At 36.1% G+C, this 25,089-nt stretch overlaps 2 protein-coding genes across 7 annotated transcripts in view; both read right to left on the bottom strand.

The window, feature by feature from the left end:
* Positions 1–12,059, bottom strand: part of LOC109095670 (dedicator of cytokinesis protein 9-like) — a 94,442-nt gene extending 82,383 nt beyond the window's left edge. For all 5 annotated transcript variants that reach the window (XM_042730691.1, XM_042730695.1, XM_042730696.1 and 2 more), the window contains exon 1: positions 11,852–12,059. In XM_042730691.1, coding sequence (XP_042586625.1) covers positions 11,852–11,968 — 117 coding nt within the window. In that variant the 5' untranslated portion in view covers positions 11,969–12,059. The remainder of the gene's footprint in view (positions 1–11,851) is intronic.
* A 1,637-nt stretch (positions 12,060–13,696) lies between these two features.
* The window catches only part of LOC109099413 (FERM, ARHGEF and pleckstrin domain-containing protein 1-like), a 42,244-nt gene continuing 30,851 nt past the window's right edge, over positions 13,697–25,089 (bottom strand). For both annotated transcript variants that reach the window (XM_042730689.1, XM_042730688.1), the window contains exons 14-26: positions 23,943–24,073; positions 22,858–22,947; positions 21,558–21,691; positions 19,922–20,003; positions 19,593–19,830; positions 18,420–18,619; positions 17,923–18,012; positions 17,663–17,745; positions 17,436–17,545; positions 16,235–16,413; positions 16,039–16,146; positions 15,800–15,951; positions 13,697–15,059 (exon numbers count right to left, since the gene is read on the bottom strand). In XM_042730689.1, the coding sequence (XP_042586623.1) occupies positions 14,984–15,059; positions 15,800–15,951; positions 16,039–16,146; positions 16,235–16,413; positions 17,436–17,545; positions 17,663–17,745; positions 17,923–18,012; positions 18,420–18,619; positions 19,593–19,830; positions 19,922–20,003; positions 21,558–21,691; positions 22,858–22,947; positions 23,943–24,073 (1,673 nt within the window). In that variant the 3' untranslated portion in view covers positions 13,697–14,983. The remainder of the gene's footprint in view (positions 15,060–15,799; positions 15,952–16,038; positions 16,147–16,234; positions 16,414–17,435; positions 17,546–17,662; positions 17,746–17,922; positions 18,013–18,419; positions 18,620–19,592; positions 19,831–19,921; positions 20,004–21,557; positions 21,692–22,857; positions 22,948–23,942; positions 24,074–25,089) is intronic.

Genomic DNA, 25,089 nt, shown 5'->3' with positions numbered 1-25,089 from the left:
AAAACATGAATATGTGTAAACGTCCCAAAGTAGCCTACCTCAGACAGACTGACAAACTAGACTGACAACATTAAAACCACTGACAGGTGAAGAGAATAACTTTACAAAGGCACCAGTCTATAGGGCTGTCACGATTAACTGATTCAATACAAGTACTCGATTAAAAAAAATTCTTGACTGTAATTTGCCCGTGTCGAGTTACCGGCAAAATACAGGAAATGTCGCATTCCACGGATGAGAATCCATGAAAAGCATTACTAGACCATTTTCCAAGGCTTCACAAAATATCAAAACCATTCAAAAATCATAATAAAGCATAATGATATTGTGAATTCACAAACTCTATGATTCAGTTAAATAAATATATGCGCTGCAGGTTTAATCTATGCTTTTTAACCTTTGTGCGCTCCTCATTTGAGAGTCACATTCATGGTCTTCACGGTCAAAAGTGACTGGACACCTGAAATGTAACTTTTATTTTCTTCAGTAAAATCAATCTAATATATTTTTGTTCAATAATATTTTTTCTTTTGTATTTTGAGAGAATTTCATGGTACTAATTAATATTTATGCAATAATTATGATCAATTTTTCCCATTGAAATTATATATATATATAATTTTGTACAATTATTTTTCAATTAATGCAGTATTTCAGATTAAAATAGAGACTAGACCTTTAAAATCCAATTTTTAAAGGCAGAATAGCACCTCCTGATGAGAGCAAAAAAAGAAAAACCCTGTAATTCATGGTGTAACCACTAGATTCCTGTATAGGACTCTATAGAGAGGCTTGTGAATTCCTAGTTGTTTTTATACATAATTGTTTACTTTTATTAGGATGTGGATTTAAATGTATATTAAGGCATTCTCCAAGACTACTTTTTGTCAAGGTTTATATTTTTTGTTGTTTTAAATGTTGATTTGAAGTGTAGTTTTTTTGCATTATTATTACTACATTCAAACCTGAACACAGAAAGCACTTTGTTACACAAAACATTAAAATTCTATAAAAATGTGACAAAAATGAACAGGAATGCTTTATCAGAGCTTAATCCTTCTGGGTCTGATCTGATTTTAATCCCTCTTCTGACTCATTTTGGCTATATGGTTATAGCCATACCAATTCCTTTGAGTATGCATAATTCTGTGTGTGTGTGTGTGTGGATGTATCCGTTTTGCACTCTTGATGTTTACAGTTGCAGTGTTGCAGTCACACCAGTTCATAGGTGTGTATGTGTGTGTACAAGTGTGTGTGAGTTGGTGTGTTGATTTTGCACTCTAGATGTTTTAGAGTTTCACCTCTTCATTGCTGCGCAATTTTTTCTGCATTGTTGGGGATTTGTAGATTGTACACATAAAAATGTTCTGTATAATGTTATGTATTTTTTTCTCATTTCCCATTCATTTCCTATGGTCGGTCATTTTTGACCGAAGACCATGAGTGTGACTATTTTTTTACGACCACTTAGCTTTTTCGAATCATGCCCTCAATTTTTTTGTGTGTGTTTGTTCACATACCAAGTGCCATAAAAGTCTTCAAGTTTCATACCATTCTGGTGAAGCTACGATTTTTAAAAATTCAAAATGTAAAATTCTCCGGTCAGAAATGACCAAAGACCGCACAAGGGTTAATTATTTACATGTGTGTAGGTCACAGAGCGGCTCCACATGAACTGTTATCATTTACATGTGTGGAGCGTCTGAAACCTACGTATAAACCTACACAAACACAGGAGAATACACAAATATCTTTCTCAATATGCTAACTGTTCATGCTGATTTCAAAGTAAAAGCTCAAGCCCTCACTTGGAGTTTAACGTTACAAGGTTTGATGCCCACATTCAAGAAATTACAGTAGATGTAGCATTTCTATAGTAATGAAATGGTCAAATATTAAAGATGAAGGGCCAGCGCAAACAGTTTTTTGGCATTAAAATAGTACTGTAAGATTTTACCAAAGACGCGCAGTGACAAATTAGCACTGAAAAGGTGTGGACACAGTTATTTTTGCACCTGACCTTATTGAATATGCATTTATAGGAGTCCTGGAAGGAACTCTAGTTGTAGTTGCTCTTGCAAAATAATTTATTATAAATTAATCAAATAATAATATAATGCAAATAATAATAAAAATAATGGTTGGTGACAGCTCTAGAACAGTCAGATCTTGAATTTCATATGTTGAAAGCAGGAGAAATGGGCATGTGAAAAGTGGCTTTGACAAGAGCCAAATAGTGATTGCTAGATGACTGGATCAGAGCTTCTCCTAAACCTCAAGTCCTGTGGGGTGTCTATCTATCTATCTATCTATCTATCTATCTATCTATCTATCTATCTATCTATCTATCTACACACACACACATATATATATGAGGTTACATGTCATATTAAATCAGACCCTCCCTATGTGTGTTCCTGGTATTCCCTACATTTTGGAGTCCAAAAGGTAAATTTTGACCTTGTGGGGGCATATTTTTCTTTTCTTTCTTCTTTTGTTTTGAAAATCTAAAATAACAGAAAGTTTTGTGTGAGGGGTAGTTTTAGGTGTAGGATTCGGGTAAGGGGATAAAAAGTACAATCTGTATAGTATAAAAATCATTTTGCCTAGAGAGTCCCCATAAAACATGGAAACCTGTGTGTGTGTGTGTGTGTGTGTGTGTGTGTGAGAGAGAGAGGAAATGACTGCAGCACAGGTCTTTGTTTGGTCCTGTCAGTGGAGGTGCTGGAGGCGTCTGAGGAGCTCATCAGTTGACTGTCTGACTCAGGTCTTGAACGGGCCGGGGCGAGCTCTGCTGTGGGATGTGGAAGTTGCTATTATTGTCTTTTTGTGTGCAAAAACTGAAACACTGACACTGATACAAATACATGTAAACATTTTCTAATTATATACTGTATTTGTGCGTCTTTATATATACATAATAAATGTACACAGTTCACACACATATATTATGTACACAAAATCTTTTATTTTGGATGCAATTAATCATGATTAATCATTGCCCAGCACTAATAGTAATATAAAATTACACGGTAACGAGGTTCATTTAGCTTTCTGTTGGGTGTACTCTTTTGTTAGAGTAGCCTATAACGTTTTCGAACTGGGATGTCAATGTGAGTAGCGGTTATATTTTGGCATTCAGTACAATTGATTTACAAGGAAAATGGATTTGTTTTTAATCCCGAGTAGTGTACACAGGGGTTAACTATAAATCTAAAGGTGAAGGTTTAGTAAAGTCTAAAGGTTAGTTAAAGGTTTATTAAAGTTTAAAGTAAAGATTACTTGAAGATGTTTGCGGTATATTCGCAACAAAAAAGAAAAAAAAGACATAAACAACTAGCTCTATAAAAGTATATATTTAGAAACTAAAATGTGGAACAATTTAGTCCCAGCAAGTCTTGATATAGTATACTTAAAAAGCAGGATGCGATTTGTGAACAAACCAAAACATAAATAAAATCATACAAATCACAGCATTAAATATATAGATTATTTTTGAAAGCTCTTACAAAGCCATTTTTCACAATAAATATTCTAATTTGACCTTGAGATTAGATATCTTCGATATTTGACCACTATTTATGATACTTGGTTACAGTGACATTTCTACCAGGAATACAAAAACAATCAGGAGTTAATGATATTTTGATCAGAATAACACGTTTGCTTCCATATTTCTGAACAGTGCTTCGCTACACAACATACAAACTAACTTTACTCCAAAAGTGCGCACACACGTTTACCTCATATTTCTTTAAATAGAATAGAACCATAATTTCTTAACGACTCGCAGAAAGACGATTCTCTGCCGATCCATCGGTCAATATTGCATGATCAATTCCAACATAATGGTGACGGTAAACTTCTGCATTCCGTCTCATAATACAGCCCATTTATCATCAGTTTATTTACAATAACTGCATTAGGTCACAATAAAGTGAGTTTTGAGCAAAACCAGTGTGTATTAATGTTATACTGTCACTAGCGGTGTATGGATTGAGGCGCGTGAACCAGGATCACGAACACCAGACGGTGTGTATTAAGTGAGAGCACTGACAGTTAAAGTCCATTTCTCATTTTATTGTTGTTTGTATTGTCATGTTGCAGTATTTTACTTGCTAGTGTTTTAAAAATTATTTTTATTTTTGGTATCCTATAGGCTATGCTTTATTGGTGGTGGGTGGAGTAGCATCACACAGGGGGGATTTTTATTTTATTTCTTTATCCCCACCGAAGAAAAATAATTCAGCAGAGACTGGGATACATTGACCAGGAGGAGGGGAAGTCCCCCCCCCCCCTACAAATCACACCCTGCTTACAAGTATACTTACACTGGTTATATTTATTACATAAGGTATACTTGTTGGAACATACTTGGAAAACAAATTCAATTTATACCTGAAGTGTATTTCTTGTATAAGGATCATGTATCTGTTGCAACAGCAGACTGGTAAAAACCTGTGTGTTCTGCCTCCTGGAAGTTGTGTAAAGCCAGCTAATGAGATTAGAGATTGTGATTTCACACAGACGCTGAGTGAAAGAACTGAGGACGTGCTGTCTGAGGCTGAAACTAGTGCTGAGGATACTGACTGACTGTGTGGGAAAGATATCACAGGGTGTGTGTGTGTGTGTGAGTGTGAGAGAGAGAGAATGGAGAGGAAGTATGGGGAAAAATAACTCTGGCTTTAGACTGTATCTGTGAGACAAGTCTAAACTAAACTCATCATGTGCAAACCTCAAATACTTCTGAGCGAATTCCACATCCATGATATGAGTGTGTGCTAAACCACCGGACAGCAAGACACTGTGTGTGAGTGTGTGTGTGTGTGTGTGTGTTTGCTAGGAGAGTAAAGTGTGTTAATGCTGAACATATGTACACAATCACAGACAACCATGACATCCTTATTCTTTCATAATGCACCTCACCTGAATAAAAAGTTATTTTGAAGAATGCTGGTAACCAAACAGCTGACGGTAGCCATTGACTTCCATTGTATGGAACAAAATACAATGGAAGTCAATGGTTACCATCAGCTGTTTGGTTACCAGCCTTCTTCAAAAATATCTAAGAAAGAAACTCATACAGGTTTGAACAACTTGAGGGTAGGTAAATGATGACAGTTTTCACTTTTGAGTGAACTTTCCTGTTAATGCATCTAAAAATCAATCAATAAACACCACATTTACAATCTTTACACGACATCTGAACTTCTGTTTCTCCTCAGTCCTGATGCTCCAGGACAGATATTTCAATCCAAAATGAATGTTGGATCACATTCCAAACCACCATATTTCCCCTTATTCAAATCAGTGATACACTAGTCATACTCATTTGAATGTTTAGATAGTGTGTGTGTGTGTGTGTGTGTGTGTGTGTGTGTGTGTGTGTGTGTGTGTGTGTGTGTGTGTTATAGTCCTTGAGAAGTGCTCAGTGCTCAGACAACTGTCTGCAGCTCATCCAGACTGTCCAGCTGAACTACACTGTTATGGAAACCTCGCAGACCAATAACAGATCCATTACAGATGAGCGAGAGACAGAGAGACATAAAGAGAGAGACAGGAAGACGGGAAGGGCTTGGTTCTCTCTGTTGTGTTGTACCTCCTTGAAAAACAGTTGTTGTCATAGCACTAATCTCAAGATGTTTGTTAACAACATACAGTCAACCATACAGGTTTCATCCAATTTAAGACCAAAAAGCACACCAGACTGGACTAGTGCAGTCATTTCCTCAGGGAGAGCCTGTGGTTTGATAGCAGTGTACAGAACTGCTACACCAAACCACATTCAAAAATACTACACCTACCTGTAATCAACGACACACCGTACACACTTGCAAACACAGGAAGTGTAAAAAGTGTGACATAATAAAATATCTGATTGGATCTTTTATGATCCTACTCTTTCATCTACTTGCGTTAGTGCACATGCTCAATTCTCACTGGCCAATGAGATAACTCAGAGTTTTTAAAGGGTCTGTCTTTACAGCCTTTATTTTAGGTAAACAAATAATGCAAAATAATTTGTTTAACCAAGTAGCAACTTTGAGGGGGAGGGCAAAATAAACAAAAAGAAAAGGACATAGCCTGTTGATTTAAAAGGGTTATGCATACTTTATTAATAAATAAGGCTTTTTTTTGTGATTGACTTCCAAGACACTCAAGCCAATCAATGCAACCAAACATGACAACACAACATTTGGTCTTCAAAATATGTTTCGTAGACAAATATACACTAACGTTCAAAATGTTTCTGAAAGAAGTCTCTGCTCATCAGGGCTGCACTAATTTAATAAACAACAGTAGTATGGTCAAAAATTATTACAATTTAAAACAGATTTCTATTATAATATATTTTAAAATGTAATTTATTTCTGTGATGCAAAGCTGGATTTTCAGCATAATTATTCCAGTCTTCAGTTTCACATGATTTAGAAATCATTAAAAAAAAATACATTTTAAATTTAAAAACCTTTAAAGTAAAATTGTTCTAAACTGAATAGTAAAAGAAAAACAGTATTTCACGAAGATGGTTAAGAAAATGTACAGAGTTGCAAACTAGACAAAGAATTTTTATAGTTTTCATTTGTATTTGTATCTTTACTCATTACAAAAATACTTATATTTTTATTTGTGTTATTTAAAAGTTTTATGATGCTTCATGATGGTTTTAAATGTGGAAGAAAGTAATTTTAAAGAATGTGTAAAGAATACAGTATGTAAGCAATAATGCAAAAATATTCTACTGTATGTATTGCTCACTGTAATTTGTTTTTTTTTTTTTTTTTTTTTTTTTACAATTATTCTGCACATATAGGCAGCTCAGGGAAAGATTCTCCACGTCAGTATATATGCATTTTTATATTTGTCTGTTTAATATAAAGGCAGATTTAGTGGGTAGGTGTCATTTTCAGTCTGTAATGCTCCACACACTGTACAATCCTGACCCAAATTATAAAAAGAAATGATCACATGATCAGGCTATAACATGTTAAATACAATCTTAACCTTACAACCCTTACAAAGTAGTGCTGTGGCATTCCAGGAATACCATGGTAGGCACACAATGATGAAAACCATTTTGGTACTTTCTTACAGGTGAATTCCCCTCAACATCAAACAGACTCTCTCTCTCTGTGTGTGTGTGTGTGTGTGTGTGTGTCCCTGCAGCGTGTGAAGCAGAGGCTGGACATCATCAGAGCAGCTCTCCTGAGCGCCTGTGGGCAGCTGTAATGTGATCTGTATGAGTGTGTTTATGAGGAAGGAAGTGCCGTGGAGGAGGTCACTCTGAACAATGCGGCTCTAACGCTGGCAGAGAGAAATCAGTGGGAACCAGGATGACCAGTCCCTCATCTCCATCTCTTGCCCAATTCACTCCCACAATTACCAGCAGCACCACGCAGACAACAGAGTCATAACACTTCGCTCTTCAGATGTCATAAACACATGCTGTTTGGACAAACAGCCAGAGTTCATCAATGTCCAACAGCTGGACAACAGTTCAGTTTATATGAACACTGTAGTTCAACCAGAAATACTGCCTTGCAGCTAACAGAGAGCGTGCAAAGAATTCTGGCTAACATTCTATTAGAACAAAAACATTCGTTTTGAACGTTCAAACATTATTTGGACATATTTTTTATACTAGCGACCGGACATATTACCCAGCTATCTTCATCACTGAACACAGGCTCACTGACTTGCTCAGGTTTCTGCGTGTTTCTGTGCTGATGATGTCATAAACCAGGTGTGTGTTGGGGGAGTGATGCGTGTTGATTTATCATTGGTTCGAGGGTGAGGCCAAACTTGGATGATTTTCATGCTAGTTTATGATGACAGCATATATTTGATGTGCCAGCACAAAACCCATGATACACAGAGTTCATTTCAGGCTGCTATTCTTTTTTTTTTTTTTAAATCAGATCTGCTTATTAAATGAGGCTTATATTTCAGACTGTATAAACTGGTGGTGAATGTCGGTGGTAAACATAACACTTCAAGTAACTGTTTGCTCTTGTTTTTCAGAGTCACTACGTGCCTATTAATGCCCACCTGAACAAAGTCCATGATTAGTGAAACTAAAAAAATCTAGCCAGATGACTATCACACACGTGCACATTAACCCTTGAAATACAGCAGGTGTTTTACTGACCAATGCTAGCTGTGTTTAAAGTCAGCATCACTAGTCTTACAGAGTACATCAGTCAGGTTCCAGAAGTAAAATCCCATTCATTTTTAATGATTACAAGATAGACCTACTTGGAGCTGCAAGGCTGTTAATCGATTATATGTTTTTGTTGAAGCCACTGGTCTGCATTATTTAGGCTTGTTTAAAAAAAAAAGTGAATCACAATGGAATTTCATGGTGAAAAAATGCATTACCAATGATCCAGCAAAGAAATCTCCACCAATCGCTGCAAACAAATCACAGCAAAAGAGTTCCCCAGCACCCACCCACTCAAATTAAAGCACTGCAAATTACACACACACACATTTCTTCTTTTTTTATTTTTATATTTCTCCATAGTTTTCAATTTGATTATGTCTATGCAATGCTTAATTTCCCTCATTAAAGAAAATGAGGAAGATTAATGGGAAAAACACTTCTGGATAGGCACTAGCTGCGTTTCCATTACAGATTTGCACAAAACTTTAGCAATTTCATAAATAAAAAAGTATTGCAATTCCATTAACGCAATTCCAATTTCAATTTGTGCAATTTGAAGGGTAATGGAAACAGCTACTGTTGCACTGATAATACGCAGTAGGGGTGTGCCATATCATACCGTTCACGATAATACCGGTATAAATCTTTACATGATAATAAAAGTGTCATATCGCGATATTAATGATATAGCGACATGATGACGTATGGCGGACACCAAAGCTGTGCAGACTGATCAGTGTATGACATCAAAGTATCGCGAGAGCCGTTCTAGAGCATATTAGAGTGCACACTCTTACCGTCAGAAGCGACGCTTCTGGGATGCTTCTGAAATGTGCCGAGGTGCCGCTGGTGTAAACACAAGCATTGACTAGAGTGGCCGCGTCGGAGCCGTGATGCGCCGCAGACACGTACAGTTTAAATTAGGGGTAAATAAGGGGTAAGTCACTCTCACGGTATTTAGACGTCATACACCGATGGGTTAAATGCAGAGCACGAATTCTGAGTATGGGTCACCATACTTGGCTGTATGTCACGTCACTTTCACATAAACGATACCTCAAGATACTTTTTTTTTTTTTTTTTTTTTGTTCTTTTCTAAGAAATAATACTTGATGTTTATCTGGTGGTTGATAAAGGGTCAAATGGACATAGACTGACATTGTAAAAGGAACCTGAGCCATATGTAAAGACTTTGATTCTTTTGACTTGAGCCTTTAAGTCAAAAACAAACTATTTAATAGCAACCTAGCAATCACCCACAATAACCTAGAACTGAGTTTTGCACACACCACTCACATTTTCTTCAGAAAAAGTAAAAATCCTCTTTTGTGTTTCATGTATGACACACAAAACTAAATATATCTACTTGAAGACATCTGAGAGGATTTCACAATCTTGTTTTTGAAATTCATCCCATAGTCCAGAGTGGGTTCATAGATGAACACCTGATTCAAGAAGAAATGCAAATTGCATGTGACCATACTTATAGTTTACACGCCTAAACACATATCTGTGGGTCTCCCTCGACCCCAAAGCACAATCCATTTGTGTTCAGAGGCCCGTCAGAGCACAAACCATACAAACGTGACACAATCTATCCATTATTCTACAAACACAGAGTCGCATTTCATTATATTAACATGTATAATGCAGGAATGCAAGTGTGTGTGAACTCACTGAAGTTACACACACATTCTAGGCCCACCATATGCTTCATTGAGAGTTCCTTCTGACAGTTCTGATCCTCAGATTCAGACGTCACAGCCAGAGCATTCTGGGATTAAACTCTCACAGGCTGTGTTCAGAACGGAAGCATACTTCTTACTGTGCAGTGCGCACTGTATACTGCCACAGATTTTAAATAGTATGTGAATCAGAAAGTAATTATTGTTGAACAATAAACCTTTCAAATATGCTAATTATTGAAAATTCTGGTTGTTTCATTTCTCTGGAAATGGAAAGTCAAGTTGAGACCAATGCATCGTTTGACACAATATTTCAAAACACACTTTCATTGCATTTGTTTAACTATTTTACATTTTGGCTAAAACAGTAATTGATATTAATTTGTACAGTCTCATACATGTTTAAATATGATCTGCTTACGCCCCACTGATGGTTAGATTTAAGTAGTGGACATGCTTAGAAAAACCATACATTTCCATACAAATTCATACGAAATGGCAACTTCATTAAATAGTATACGTTTCTTACAAGATCAGGTTGATATTTCACTCACTGTGCTCTACTGTTTACATCACATTTTGCCAAATGTTATTCCATGTTTAAAGAAACTGTACATTCTGTGCACAGTATGCATACTGCATAAACAGTAGGTACAGTAGTATGCTAGTATGCTATTCGGCACACGGTCTTAAACAGCTTGTGGTTTTATGCAACAAAACCTGAGTTTCAATGACTCATTCACAAAAGTCTGGACTCAAATCACTTCCTCAAAACGTTCAAAGGGTTGAGAGGGAACACCTGAGATGTGCAAGAATACGGAGTAAATAAGTAGTCATTCAGCGGATGCTTTTCTCCAAAGCGACTTACAGCACAGGGTCAGTCCCGCGAGGTTAAGAGTCTTACTCAAGGGCATACAGGTGACAGTTCATGGCTCAACCCTTGTGGGATTTAAACCAAACGCATTTAATTACCAATCCAGATTTGGATTGTGAGGGAGAGATGTTCACTCAAACAGTCTCCCAGAAATACACTGTCTCTCTAGTACAGAAATAATAAATCACACCAACAGTGCCACTAACACCAAACATGACAAAAAATTAGAAGAAGTCCATTTCTGTCAGGGCCACTATCATCAAAGATGACTGACAATTAGCATAAAGTTTGGATTGGCGGGATGGTTCTGTTCTGGGCAAGAACTCCTTGCACATCCATGCAGTCTAGCACGGATGAGAGCAGGGAGAGCAGCAATAACCCCCCTGGGGTAACAGAACAGAACCAACATAAATGTATTGCATATATCATTCATGTTTAATAATTAGATTTAAACATTTTAGAAATTAGACTCCTGACTGAAGAAGAGGAGGAGCTGGGGATGTAGGAGGGTCGTTAGCTATTGATCAATGCAAAAGCTGGTGATAATACTGAAGGGTCTTATATTATGGGTGCTGTGATAGATGTCACATGCCTACAGGTAGCTGTGGATCAGCTGAGAGTCAACTAATGCGAGCTTGACTAACATGACCTGCCAGAACTGACAGACAACTTTAAACAAAAAATGTACAAATATAACAGTATCAACCATCAATACACACACACAATTACACACACACACACAACACACACACACACACACACACACATACAACAAAGCACATATTACTTCTTCCTACAAAAATACTTGTGTAGTCTATGAACAGTCCATTAATTAATAAGAAAAGAAACAATTATAAAATTGGGCCAAACAATCAACCACCTGAAAACCTGGTTTGACTCCGAGACTATTTATCTACATTAGGTCTGAGGGATGTGACTCGACAATGACATAAAACCAACAAGTTACACTAGCATATAGATCTTTACACAAAGTTTCACTTGGTCAGTGTCTTGCAGTAATCTGAGGTTAAGCATCTTACCTCGAGCTCGCCTATGACCGAGGTTCGAACCCGCAAGTTCTCATTCTTAACCGCTATACCACAGCACAAACGGGCATAACTTACTCACCACTAAAACCGACGTCCTGACCGCCTCCGACACGCTCTGCCGCAGCTCCGCCGCCGTGCCCGGTTTACCGAGCCCCCGGGTGAACTTACGCGTCTCCGCATGGCTCGCGACTGACATGTCGAGCTACAAACTTTCATTAATTTCCAGTACACGTGTAAATAAATCAATTAAAAACATTCAAAGTCTGTTTTCTCCACTGACCACGACAACGCTTCCTAAAACACCTCCACATAAAAATCCTTCAAAAAACACCTCCCATATTAACGCCACTTAACCCTCATTCTCAAATTAACCCCTGACTTAAACTCTAAACCATGTTTCCACTGCTTTAAAGTCTCCAGAAAGTGTCGGCGGTCTACATGAAACGCTTTCCCGTGCTGTCATGGTCTCACGTCCGTGTGTTTGTGGGAGGTTTAACACACGCCGCTGAAGTCAGCCGTAATCCCTTCGCGTCTCTACTCCCTCCCCTGCCCAGACAGAGACTTTACAAACTCTACTACGACCAAGTCCTGCTGCTTAATATTCATGAGCACAGCCGACATCCACGGGAAGCTCATGAACCGGCCTTTACGCAACGTGCGCGTAATTCTATTCTTATTAATGAGATAAGAGTTCGCCATAGTAGGAATCGTTAATTCGCGACTGCAGTTTAATACTTAAATACATAGAGCCTACATACTACAGAGTACATGATTTACGTAATTTCACAAGTTTCACTTTCTTTAATCAAACGAGCATCAGTCAGTGGTGTGTTCTGAAGGGCCAGTAGTAATATACTGGGGTAAATCTCAGCGGGGGGCCATACCTGTGTGTGAAATCTCATTAGGGCCCCGCTTTACACGCTACAGGAGAACGCAAGGAAATCCTCTCTAGTAAGAGCACCAGATGGCAAGTGTAAACACGACGCACTGAAGTGTATTTCTAACTACCCTCTATTTATTTATTTGATCCTTTTATAAATATCAAGCCTTTTTTAAAGAAAAAATAATAATGAATTGTTAATGGTAATAAAAACATCTCTCAAATAAAGGAAAAATTACATTAATATTTTAATAGGCCTATAAATATTTTAATTTGATATGTTTTATTTCTGTATAATTTTTATAATGCTATTTTTAATATAATAGTGATTATATATATATATAAAAGTGACCATATTTTCCATCTTTGAAGAGAGTAAAAAGAATGAAAATGTTCTGTTGAGTGGTTTATTAACGGTGTTTTATAATAACTTTCAAATAATAAAAAATATTACAGTTAAAAGAATGACTAGAGCAAGCTAGTGTTAGAGGCCTAAATTGTATAATAAATAAAAAGAAAACAAATAGCCTAGATAGAATACAAAAAGAATAGAGAAGCATTTTTTTTTTTTAAGAAAACAAGCAGTTAGAAAATGCAAGTCTAAAAGGGGCAAGTTTTTATTTTTATTTATTTATTTATTTAAAAAAAATAGAATTAGAATAGAGAGTGCTAGAGTTAGAGGGTCAAATAAAGATGGAAGAGATTTGTTTTAGCCGATTCTTGATTATTATTATTCTTATTAAGCTTTTTTAAATATTTTAAATACATTAATTCATTCATTAGTTCATTCATTCATTAATTTTCAAAACTCCAACAAGTCTTTCTGCTACTCTGGCGGCAGAAATGATTCCCTCTCACTTCCATGATAACCAAACAGAATCACCCATAAACACTAAAATATCATATATTATTGTATATATATGTGTATAGGCCTATATATGATAAAATGTTGAATTCTTGATTTTCTGTTGGTTAATGGCCTCACACTGATAGTGTCGCCCTCTGCTGACCAGTGTAATGCAGAAAGACCACAGAAGTCAGTCGCTCTCTGGAATGAGGTTTTATTGCTTTCATTTCCAATAAACTCTCTCTCTTTGTCTTTTTCCATTCCTTTTTATACGTGTTTGGGCCGTATGAAACTAAAACATCATGTTTCTCTGCACATTTAAAGCTTCACCTCTTCTGTGGACTAAACTAACCTGTACAATGCAGTTGTGGTTTATACGGTGCTGCCTATGAGTGAATGTTTCTTAGTTTGGTAAAAAAAAAAAAATTCTAAAATGACAGTGAGGGGTGTCAATCTTCTTACAGCCTTGAATAACAAAATATCCTTTCTTCATTTATCAAATCTTACATAGTGATGGAAACAAACATGGCGTAAATTAGGCTACCTTTTGTGTGTTATGCTCTTAATGGCACTTGAACTCTAAATATAAGTTTCGTTTGACGAAATGTATTTTATAAATAATGCTTTTACATTATTCAGTCCCAAATGGAAACAAACAGAAATACCCACCATGATTTTGGCACATTGGCTTCTGGCACCCAACATGGTTTCAGCTGATAGAAACAAAGTCTAGAACATAGAAATCTGTACTATAAAAACCATGGCACTGAAATGGATCTGCCTCCTTTTAAAGGCAACAAGTGACACTTACGGCTTACACTTACAATTAAATATCATATACAAAATGAGATTCTGTAAAAGCCCAGTTAAAAAATGCAGGAAATGCTTTTTCATGTTTTTTTTTTTACACTAGAAGACAAAACGCAAACATTAAAAAGCACCTGTGTGTTTATGGGCAATGCCATGAGGTTAAAGGGGAATTCCACCTCTTTTCATCTCTGAGCCTTTATTAACACTTTTCCTTTTAGTTTCTCAAGATAAAGACTTTAGTATGTCAACACATGCTATAAATAGGCCTTATAACAAACCTCAGTTAACCTTATGTCCTATTCACACCCAACACTAACACATCCTGTGAACACACAGTAGCACCTTTCAATATTTGAGGCCATTTTATTCTGTCTGTTAATTTAGCAAAAATACAAATAATAGGAAAAAATAAAAATAAAAACTTGCCTGAGGCTGATATTTGAAAGGCTACTAAAAGGCTCAGAAGTGAAATGGCGACATTCCCCTTTAATGTCATTCTATGAAACAATGCTATTAAAAAAAAGTCAGTCACAAAAAAAGTGACGTTGTCATAAAAGCACACACACGGAGATGGCTGCTCCCTATATGCCTGCATGGGTCTGTTGGTTTGTGTTTTTTTCTGTCCAGGTCAGATGGCAGTTTCTGTGGGGTTCAGCCTGGTTCACATGGCAGGTTCAGTCCGGTTCTGTCCGGTTCAGATAGCGGGTTCTGCTGGCAGAGACTGTAGCACTTCTGATCACCGTCATCCATCTACACAGACATCAAAATCTTACTATACTACAACACTTTATAACATTAATTGTCACATCATAACAATCAGCCAGTCATTTAGTCAAGCAGGTGAAAAACCTTTAGACACAAATACAAACACCACTGTAAGAGCACAAATAAATACAATCAAAAATAAAAAAGCAGTTTATATACAGTGTTCTTTTTAAATTAGCATAAAGAACATCATGTAAGTAGACAACAGATATTTAAATATTTATATACTAAATACACTGCTTTTTAAATGAATGAGTTTAATGATTAATGATTTTAAACATCTATTTTTTATAGCTTTTCATCTAAATATACTCTCGACATAGAAAACCAGACCGAATTCACAAACTGATTCAAAATGAATCTTTCTTTTGATCAAGCCACTGCTACTTTACATATTATAGCTAATTTAGCTTTTGTTTATGGTGATGGTTTATGGTGGTATATTGACCTACATAATTTACATTTTGGCTTGCTTCTGAAAAAAATATATAGATTAAAAATGGCCTTTATAATAAATAATCTTTTACTTTGTATGAATATTATCGTCTTTCGGTGGAAAACAATTATTTCAATCAAATTGTTTATATAAATATATTAAATATAATTTAGAATTTACATATAATTTGGAAGAAAAAAACTGGCTTTAAGTATTTGAGAGTATGTTTTTTCAGTGTAGTTTGCAAGGTTTACTATGTCTCTTGGAAGAATAATGAGTTTTGCTCTACCTTTCGAAAAAGTATTCACTCTCCGTCCTGAAGTAGTAGATATGAGACTTGAAATGCAGTTTGAAGACGTGATCTTTATGGATGTTTTCCGACTCGCCGGCATGTGTTACTGAGTAACCCAACAACGGCAGACTGGCCAGCGGATACTCATCTTACAGAGAGAACAGTCAACAGAGAACACTCCACACACATCCCACACATTCACAGAGGATATCACAGTGTGTGTCTGTTAGCGTTACCTCGTGTGTTTTGTAGAAGAACAAGGTGAAGTTGGTGAAAACCACCCAGAGTTTCTGCCAGCCGTTGCTGTTTTTAAACTTTCGGAGCAGATTTCCTGAGAGCTGGTTCTGTCAGACAAAGTCAAGATGACGAACCAAACTGTGTTACAGCATTCTAATACTCAAACACAGAGATGAGCAGACGGAGGACTGGTACCTCTATGGCGATGCTGAAGTCCAGCATGGAGACACTGGTGTTGCGATGCCAGCACACGTGGGCTGTCGTGTTCCCGCGGTTAAGAGTGTTTCCTGAATTGTTGCCATTGCGAGGCAAAGATGTCCGAGATCCACAAAGATCATCCTCTGACTCCACCACTTCAGACGCCCCTGAGGATTCTGGGAAAAACATTCACTGTATATTGAGACACGTAATTGTGCTAAAATATGCTACTAAATACTCCCTCTCTGACCCTGACCCTCCATAGACAGCAATGCAACTGTCCAGAAATGTACTAAGGACATCGCTAAAACAGTCCATGTGACATCAGTGGCTAACCTTCATTTTAACAAATCTAAAAAAACAAAATATTATATCAAAATAATCATGTACTCAGAATTCTTCTCCCCTGAGTTATGTCTTCCACTTTGGAGAGTACCCAGAATGTAATCATTCACGCTTTCATCACGCTTGGGTGAAAGCGTGCGTATGTATTGTGATAATCTCCAAAATGACTTGTCGGGGAAGAATTGTTGAATAAAGTCTTTTTTGTTTTGTTTTCTTTGTGCACAAAAGTATTCTCGTAGCTTCACAAAACTGAAGTTGAGCCACTGAAGTAACATGGAATGTTTTAGCGATGATCCTTGCTATGTTTCTGGACCTGGGAACATTACAGTTGCATTGCTGTCTATGGAGGGTCAGAGAGCTCTCAGATTCAATCAAAAATATCTTAATTTGTGTTCTGAAGATGAACAAAGGTCTAACGGGTTTGGAACCACACAAGGGTGAGTAATTCATGACAGAATTTTATTTTGGGGTGAACTATCCCTTTAAGTATATTCTTTTAAGTACATTATTGTCACAAGAAGTACTCTTTTTTTAAAATATGATAAAATGTACTTCTAAAATTTGACAATACATATCAAAAAAAAAATATAGATTCATGAAACAGCAACTCATTTTACTTTTATAATGTGACTTATTTCAAAGCCAAATTTGATATTTAACCTTTAAGCAAAAAAATGCAGGGCAAGACTTAATTTTACACTATGAAAATTAATTGGATTATGACAAATTGCCAAAAAGGAAAGTCATTTTAGAGGTGGAGTGAAATATTATATTTTGATAAAGATGTACTAAGAAAGCAGACAGGGTCTATTTTAATGCTATGGTAACTGTATTTTGATCATGTGTCACTTACTGACATCCTTGCTAGTAGACAGCAGGTCAGCGGTCAGTCCATTACACTCTTCAGCCATGTCAACCGCCATCTTCAAATCCTCCATCCACTTCTCCATTTCTGACTCTGAACTGCAAGAGACAAGAGATCTGAATGTTTTTGAAAAGCATCCATCATATTTGCACCTCTAACACTCTTGCATCCTCTGAAAAAGCTGTACTTGACACACAGATATTGCGAATGATTACCATGCGGCGACCACCAGTGACTGCTGCTGTACCATCAGTGTGAAGGAGTGCGGGACGCCCCACTCATCCTCACTCTCCCGGATCTGAACACACACACACACACACACACACACACACACACACACACACACACACACACACACACACACACACACACACACACACACACACACACACACACACACACATTTCTCATGGGTGGATTCTCATGCCAAACAATAACATCTGTATTTTATACAAAGGTTGATGAGTTTTCTTACTGTCATGCCGTGCAGAGGAAGTTGTCTGTGCACTGTAAACTGATTGGCTGATGTTATCCCTCGAGTGCTGTACAACAGAACGTCATTGAACTGGCTCCACATAAAGAAAGAAAGAAAGAGTTCATCAGAAATCTGTTCAAAAATATGGAGAGAGTTTAGTATTAGGCCTTGGGGTAGTTATATAGTTATTAGAATTTTCAGAATTACAAACATTCTTTAAGAGAAGATATTTTGAAGAATGTTGGTAACCAAACAGTTGCTGGTAACCTTTGACTTCCATAATACAGAAAACAATACTATGGAAGTCAACTGATTGGTTACCAACATTCTTCAAAATATCTTCTTTTGATCTCAACTGAAGAAGGACACTCATACAGGTTTGGAACAACATGAGGGGGAGTACAGAAAATGATGACATGATTGTAATTCGATCTATCCTTTAAGAACAATAGGTCCCTCTATTATATGAAGCATAGATGTGTGTGCTGAAATCTCACCAGGAAGAACATGCGCTGCTGAAGGCCTTTCCCAGAGAGTTTGCTGAGGCAGCCCAGTCTGATGAGCTGACGTCCAGCCACGGCCAGATGCTCAACACCAATCAAATCCTTCTGAAGCTCCAGGAGTTTCTGATAGTTCTCAATCTGTTCCAGACCAGGACGAAGAGCAGCCTCCAATTCACACACATCGTCCAAAGCAGCTACAACACACACAAACACATGTACATACACACAGATACACATTACTATTAAAACGTCTGGGGTCAGTGAGATTTTTTCAGTATTATTATTTTGAATGAAATAAATACTTTTAATCAGCAAAGATTCATTAAATAGAACAAAAGTGAGAGCAAAGACATATATCGTTTTAAAAACATATTTCCATTTTAAATAAATTCTGTAAACTTTCTATTTGCCTGTATAATATATATATATATATATATATATATATATAATATATATATATATATATAAATTAATCACATCCAAAAAAAGAGTTTTTGTTTATATAATATATGAGTGTGTACTGTGTATATTTATTACGTATATATAAATATAAACACATGCATGTGTATATTTAAGAAAAATATGTTATATAAAATATAATAATATGAATATATAAATGTATATATGGAAATATTTTCAAAATATATACTGCATGTGTGTGTCTTTATATATACATAATAAATAAACAGTTCATATACATTTATTATGTTAACAGAAACTCTTATTTTGGATGGGATTATTTGTTTTTTTTATGCAGTATAATATAATATAACATATACACACCTTTAATTAAAGTGTATTTTTATGTTTATTTTGATCTTTTTATTTTATTTGATTATTGTCAGTTTTGTCATTTAATAAATTACTGAAAGTATTGCATTATTATTTAATTGCACTTTTTTTATTTGACATCAATGTAGGTCAAAATTATGAAGAAACACAGAAAACATTTTAGCTCCTCTTTATCTAAACAGGGACTTCCCATTTATTTTTACAGATCTTTAATTCCTATAATTTAGCCCTAAAATACAACTTTTGGTCTTAATACCTTTATGAAGCATTTTTATTTTCTTTTGAAGACATCCCCAAAAATTAAGTTGTGTTCAGATATAGCTGTCTTCAGGGAACATTTCTTCAAAACATTAGCACAGACACTGTTACACTCACCTCTGCAGTCGCTGTAGTCGGTGTGTGTCGGCGGGTAGTGTTTGCAGAGTCTGTCTAGTATCTGTCTGTAGTGCAGCAGGCGATGGAGAGGACTCAGCAGAAAGACGTTCAGAGGAATGTAACACACCTTCTGCAGCTCAAACTCACGGCACACACACTCCAGCCTGCGGGACGCGACACACGCTCTCTCCAGCGCAAACACACACTCTGAGATCATCTGCAGCTGCCCTGAGAGAGCCTGGAGGATCAAAAACACACAGTACTGTCTATAACATGACCGAAAACAAACCATCTACCACACACACACACACACACACACACAGAATCACCTTCAGCTCCTGTGCGCTCTTCAGCAGTAGGTCTCCTATACGCTGCATTTCTCCTTTAACCTCCGTACTGCATGGGCCTTCCCTAAAACACATTGCAAATTATTATTAGAATTATTATTTTTGGGTGATAAACTACACCTTCAACTTATTTTAATCATTAGTTCCTGAGTAATGGTGTGGTTTGACCAGCAGGCGGCGATCATAATAGACTCCAGACTAATGATGTTTTCTGAGTAGAGCTGAAAGGCTGCCACTAATTTGCATAACTAATTACATTATTCACTAAAGCAGTTTCTCAGATCTGGTTCTCAGAGTTGATTGCTAGCTTGTTGAGCTCTGTTTGAATAGAGTTGGTGTTAGACTCTACAGGACAGGGGACAGTAAACATCTGAGGAGAAAAGGAGACCATACAGTAGCACATATCAGTTCTGGGAACACTTTATTTTACAGTGTTCTTGTTACACCTTACGTGTACTTACTATAGTAATGACAGTAAATTATGCATAATTACAAGCAACTAACCCCAAACCAAACCCTAAGTGTAAGTATGTTGTTAATTAAATTACTCAGTACTTAACTGAATAATTACACTGTAACAAGGACACCATAATATAAATTGTAACCTAATTTTGCATCCCATTTGTTCCAACAGCAAAAACTAAACCCATAAAACATCTCGATAACCTGAAACAAAATAAATGTTAACAGAAATAAAAAAAACAGTTTTAAACATATTTTATTTCAGCTAGTTGACAAGGCAACATTTCTCATTTTTAATTTGTTTAAGCACTTAAATAAAATAAAACTAATATCTACAATGAATGAATAATATATAGACAAAACAATTAATAAAAATTACAAAAACAACAAAATTACAAAAACTTTGCAATTAAAGTGAAAGTCAAAATTATAAAATAAAATCTAATTTAAACTATTAAATTAAATATATAATAGCAAATCAATAATGCTAAAATAATACTGATCTGAAGAAAAAATATTATTATTATCATTATTTTTTTTTATCTAGGATAATAAAACACAAAATATAGTTTTATAATGTACATTAAATAAAGAAATAATACATAATATATAATATTATATTAAGATTTACAGTGTTTACAGTGTCTTTAAATGTGCCATCAGTCTGTCAAAAGGGTCCCTACCATAGATACAGATTCATTTATTACAGTTCATAATTCTGTTTTTTTTTTTTTCTATGAAATTGAATTGTCACAAACTGGACTTACTATTTTCACCTTATTACGATCTGGGACACTTTTCTAATTGCAATCGCAGCTATTTACAACAGATAATATGCAGATTGAGGTGCAGGATAAGATTCAGCCTTCATACTCCTGACCATTGACTACAAATACAGTTTATCCTAAAAACACACACTCATGTGAACACTAACACAAGCTTCAGTCTCTCAAACGCTCGAATGACCCTGACAATGATACTGAGAGCTGTCAATGCCACGGCTGAAACCATCACTCAAACTCAGCTTACTGTCCAGACTGAAACCTGATCGATCTGTGTGTGTGTGTGTGTGTGTGTGTGTGTGTGTGTGTGTGTGTGTGTGTGTGTGTGTGTCTGTGTGCGTGTGTGTGTGTGTGTGTGTGTGTGTGTTACTCACCACAGTGACAGTCTCTCCTCAAGCTCCTGGAGGAAGTGTGTGTGGTGGGAATGTAGCGGCTCATAGGTGGAACTCAGCAGTGTCTTCAGAGCCTCAGGAACACAATCCTCTTTATCCAACACTCCCTGAAACGACTAACACACACACACACACACACACACACACACACACACACACACACACACACACACACACACACACACACACACATCAATAATGTTACAAAACCTATACCTTCTATGTGCACTGAGTAACTATTACTATTATGAACATTTTAATAAGTGTGCAGTTTTGTTGAGTTTAGTTCATGACACAGTATATGTATATACAGTATACCACCTTTCAAAGGTTTGGGGAAAAAAAAATCATACTTTTAATGCCAGGATGCATTAAACTGATCAAAAGTGACAGTAGAAACTAAACTAAAAATTTCAATTTCAGATAAATGCTGTTCTTTCTGTAACATGACATGTATGTTATGTTATGAAATACTATAATATGAAGCAGCATAACTGTTTTCAACACTGATAATAACAATAAATATTTCTTGAGCAGCAAATCATTATATTTTTCTGAAGGATCATGTGACAAAAGACTGGAGTAATTCAGCTTTGCATCACAGGAATAAATGACATTTTACATTACAATTACATATTAAAATAGAACACAATTATTTTAAAGTGTAATAATACTTCACAATATTACTGTTTTTACTGTATTTTTGATCAAATAAATGCAACCTTGGTGAGCAGAAGAGACTTCTTTTAAAAAATATTTCAAAACTCTTACTTTAAAAAAAAGTACCATACTGAGTGTGCAGTCTATAATTCTGGACACAATATTGACTTACACAATTCTAATTAAACTAACTGATAATATTAATTCAATGTATAATAATCTAGCCTAACATGAGATTAGATTTTGTACTCATCACTGGACTGAGTGTGTGGTTCATGTTAGGTGTGTAGCTGAAAAAGTAAGCAGAACGCCTCTGCTGATATACTACAGTGTTAAACTGTGCTAGAGTCCTACAAAAGCCACATTGCCCTCAGGTCTGTAAACATAGCCCCATTTCTGTCCTCTCTCTCTCACACACACACACATTCACACATCCTCTAAACCTGAACCACAGTCTCTGATGACTGCACTGTGTGTTTTGTGGGCTGAAACAGGAAACTTGAGCTCTATAGAGTTGAATAGAAATCCACTTACTGTGGCTAGACAGGAATGTGTGTGTGTGTGTGTGTGTGTGTGTGTGTGTGTGTGTGCAGATGTGATGAAGAGTCTGTCCATCATTTACCACTGTGATCAGCTCCAGGTCCTTCAGGTATGTCCTCTCAGTACACAGCAGCTCTTTAGCAATGCAGTACGCATTATCAGTGGGACAGTTCTGCACAAACACACGCAATACAATACAAGTCATCAGTACAAACTGACATTAACTCTTTCCCTGCCAAACACAGAATTTTCTGGGTTTCCGCGTTCTCGCTGGTATACACTAGGGGGCGCTTTTACGAATCTCCCGAGTGAGTAAAGTGCAGATCAAAAACACAGACCAGGAAGACACAGAAACGAGCAATCTCATATGTAAGCATATGCATATGAAAAATAATGCCATCATCAACATTAACCGCATGTAAATGAAAACTGCCTAATGTTACAGAGTGAAGTGGTAAAGGCCTGTGCAAGCTTTGGGAGTACTGAGGGAAGCCATCTTCTGCATCTTTGTTTTGATAATATTACTGAATATGATCCAGATGTATTTGATAAAAATTTGATTTTCTCAGCGTTTTAGTCAAAATGTTGCTTTTTTTATAAAAAAGACATACATTCAAGTGTTGATAAAAAAAAAAAAAAAAAAAAAAACAATGCTTGAAGATTTTTATTTTTATTAATTTTTTTGAAAGTAGAGGGTCTGATATTTATTTTGATGTATTTCATGTTCAGATAGTCATACAACATAATATTCTGGGGGCCATACAATTTTAGTGAAAATCAGCAAAAACGCTGGCGGTGGCTGGTAACTTTTTTTCAAAAACCCTGGCAGGGAAAGAGTTAAACATGTATACTACAGTTGCATAAGAGAGATGGTTTATTATACATATAAACACAATAAAGCCACACTGATAATAATTTGAAATGTAATTTAAATGCATGTATGCTAATGTAATTTTAATATACTTTAAAATGTAATTTATTCCTTTGTTGCAAAGCTGTATTTTCAGCCTTCTTCAGTGTCACATGATCCTTCAGAAATCATTCTAAAATGCTGATTTGCTGATCAAGAAACATTTCTGATTCTCGACGTTGGGCTGCTATGGTACCATGCAACAATTCCTAATGCTTTTGGGAACTATTGACAGTACAGTCAACCACAGGTCTCACCTTCCTCCTGTTGTCCTCCTCATCATCAGTGCGTATGGCACCAGTGTCATTCAGCATGGGTGAGATGAGAGGAGACGGCGTCGCTCCTCTACAATCTTCAGCGTGACCGTTAACTAAAGCACACGTCACCTCTGAGAATGACAGAAAGGCACAGATGAAGATCATTAGCACAGGTCTGAGGCAGATTCCTTTTATATTTATTGTTCTGATATGTGATGTGTGCATCTAGACTTCACTTTCACTTATTTTAGCATGCAAAAATGCCCAAAAAAAGTAGTTCATTTGAATATAAACCATGGGAGTAGCATTCTATTTTTGGAAGTACCATGTGAATACCATAGTACAGTAATCATATCATACTGTACAACACCGAGATATTTATCAAAGTTGCTGTACCATGGTATTGCCATTGTACTATTGGTACGGCAGTAACAGTTCTTGTGTCTAAATGGGTAAAATAAACAAACAAACACATAAATAAATGATAAATACTAAATATGCACGTCTATGTTCATTGTTCCTCTAGTCTAGTGCACTTCCCACAAATCTCTACACCTACAGGAGGTTTTTCTCAGTACTTGCCCAAATCCACCTCATGTGTTTCCTCAGAGTAGTGCAGTCATGATAAATGAAGCCGGTGTGAGTGCAGCCCGACACAGATAACAACACAAAGCAGTCTTAATGACTTACAGAATACACTACCAGTCAAAGCTGTGAACAAGTTTCTCCTGATCCGAAAGCTTTTAAACTGAAATAGACAAGTTGTGAAAAAGGAAGTACACTTCAGCATACTTTTAAAAAGAGTACTTAGTATGGAACTAATATATTAAAGTGCAAATTCACTGCAATGTTTTCAGAAACATTTTAACTACGATTAAAAGAAAATGTATCATAGTTTAAATTTACATAATACAAACAGATAAACTTCACTTTTTTTCACTTAAGTACATCTTAATATGTAATTTCATAATTACTTCCATTCTGTTGTCTTTGAAATATGGTTAAAGTGAACGCACCGACATGCATTTATAGTCAACTTGAATATACTTATGTTATTTCTATTTCTAACTTGTATATCATGTAATTAAAAGTATTTGTAATGATAAAGTTGCAATTCAGGACATTTAAAATATATTAACTTTAAATG

The sequence above is a fragment of the Cyprinus carpio genome, chromosome B9 (genome assembly GCF_018340385.1).
Source record: "Cyprinus carpio isolate SPL01 chromosome B9, ASM1834038v1, whole genome shotgun sequence".
Taxonomy (NCBI): Eukaryota; Metazoa; Chordata; class Actinopteri; order Cypriniformes; family Cyprinidae; genus Cyprinus; species Cyprinus carpio.
This window is presented reverse-complemented; position numbering and strand designations above follow the sequence as displayed.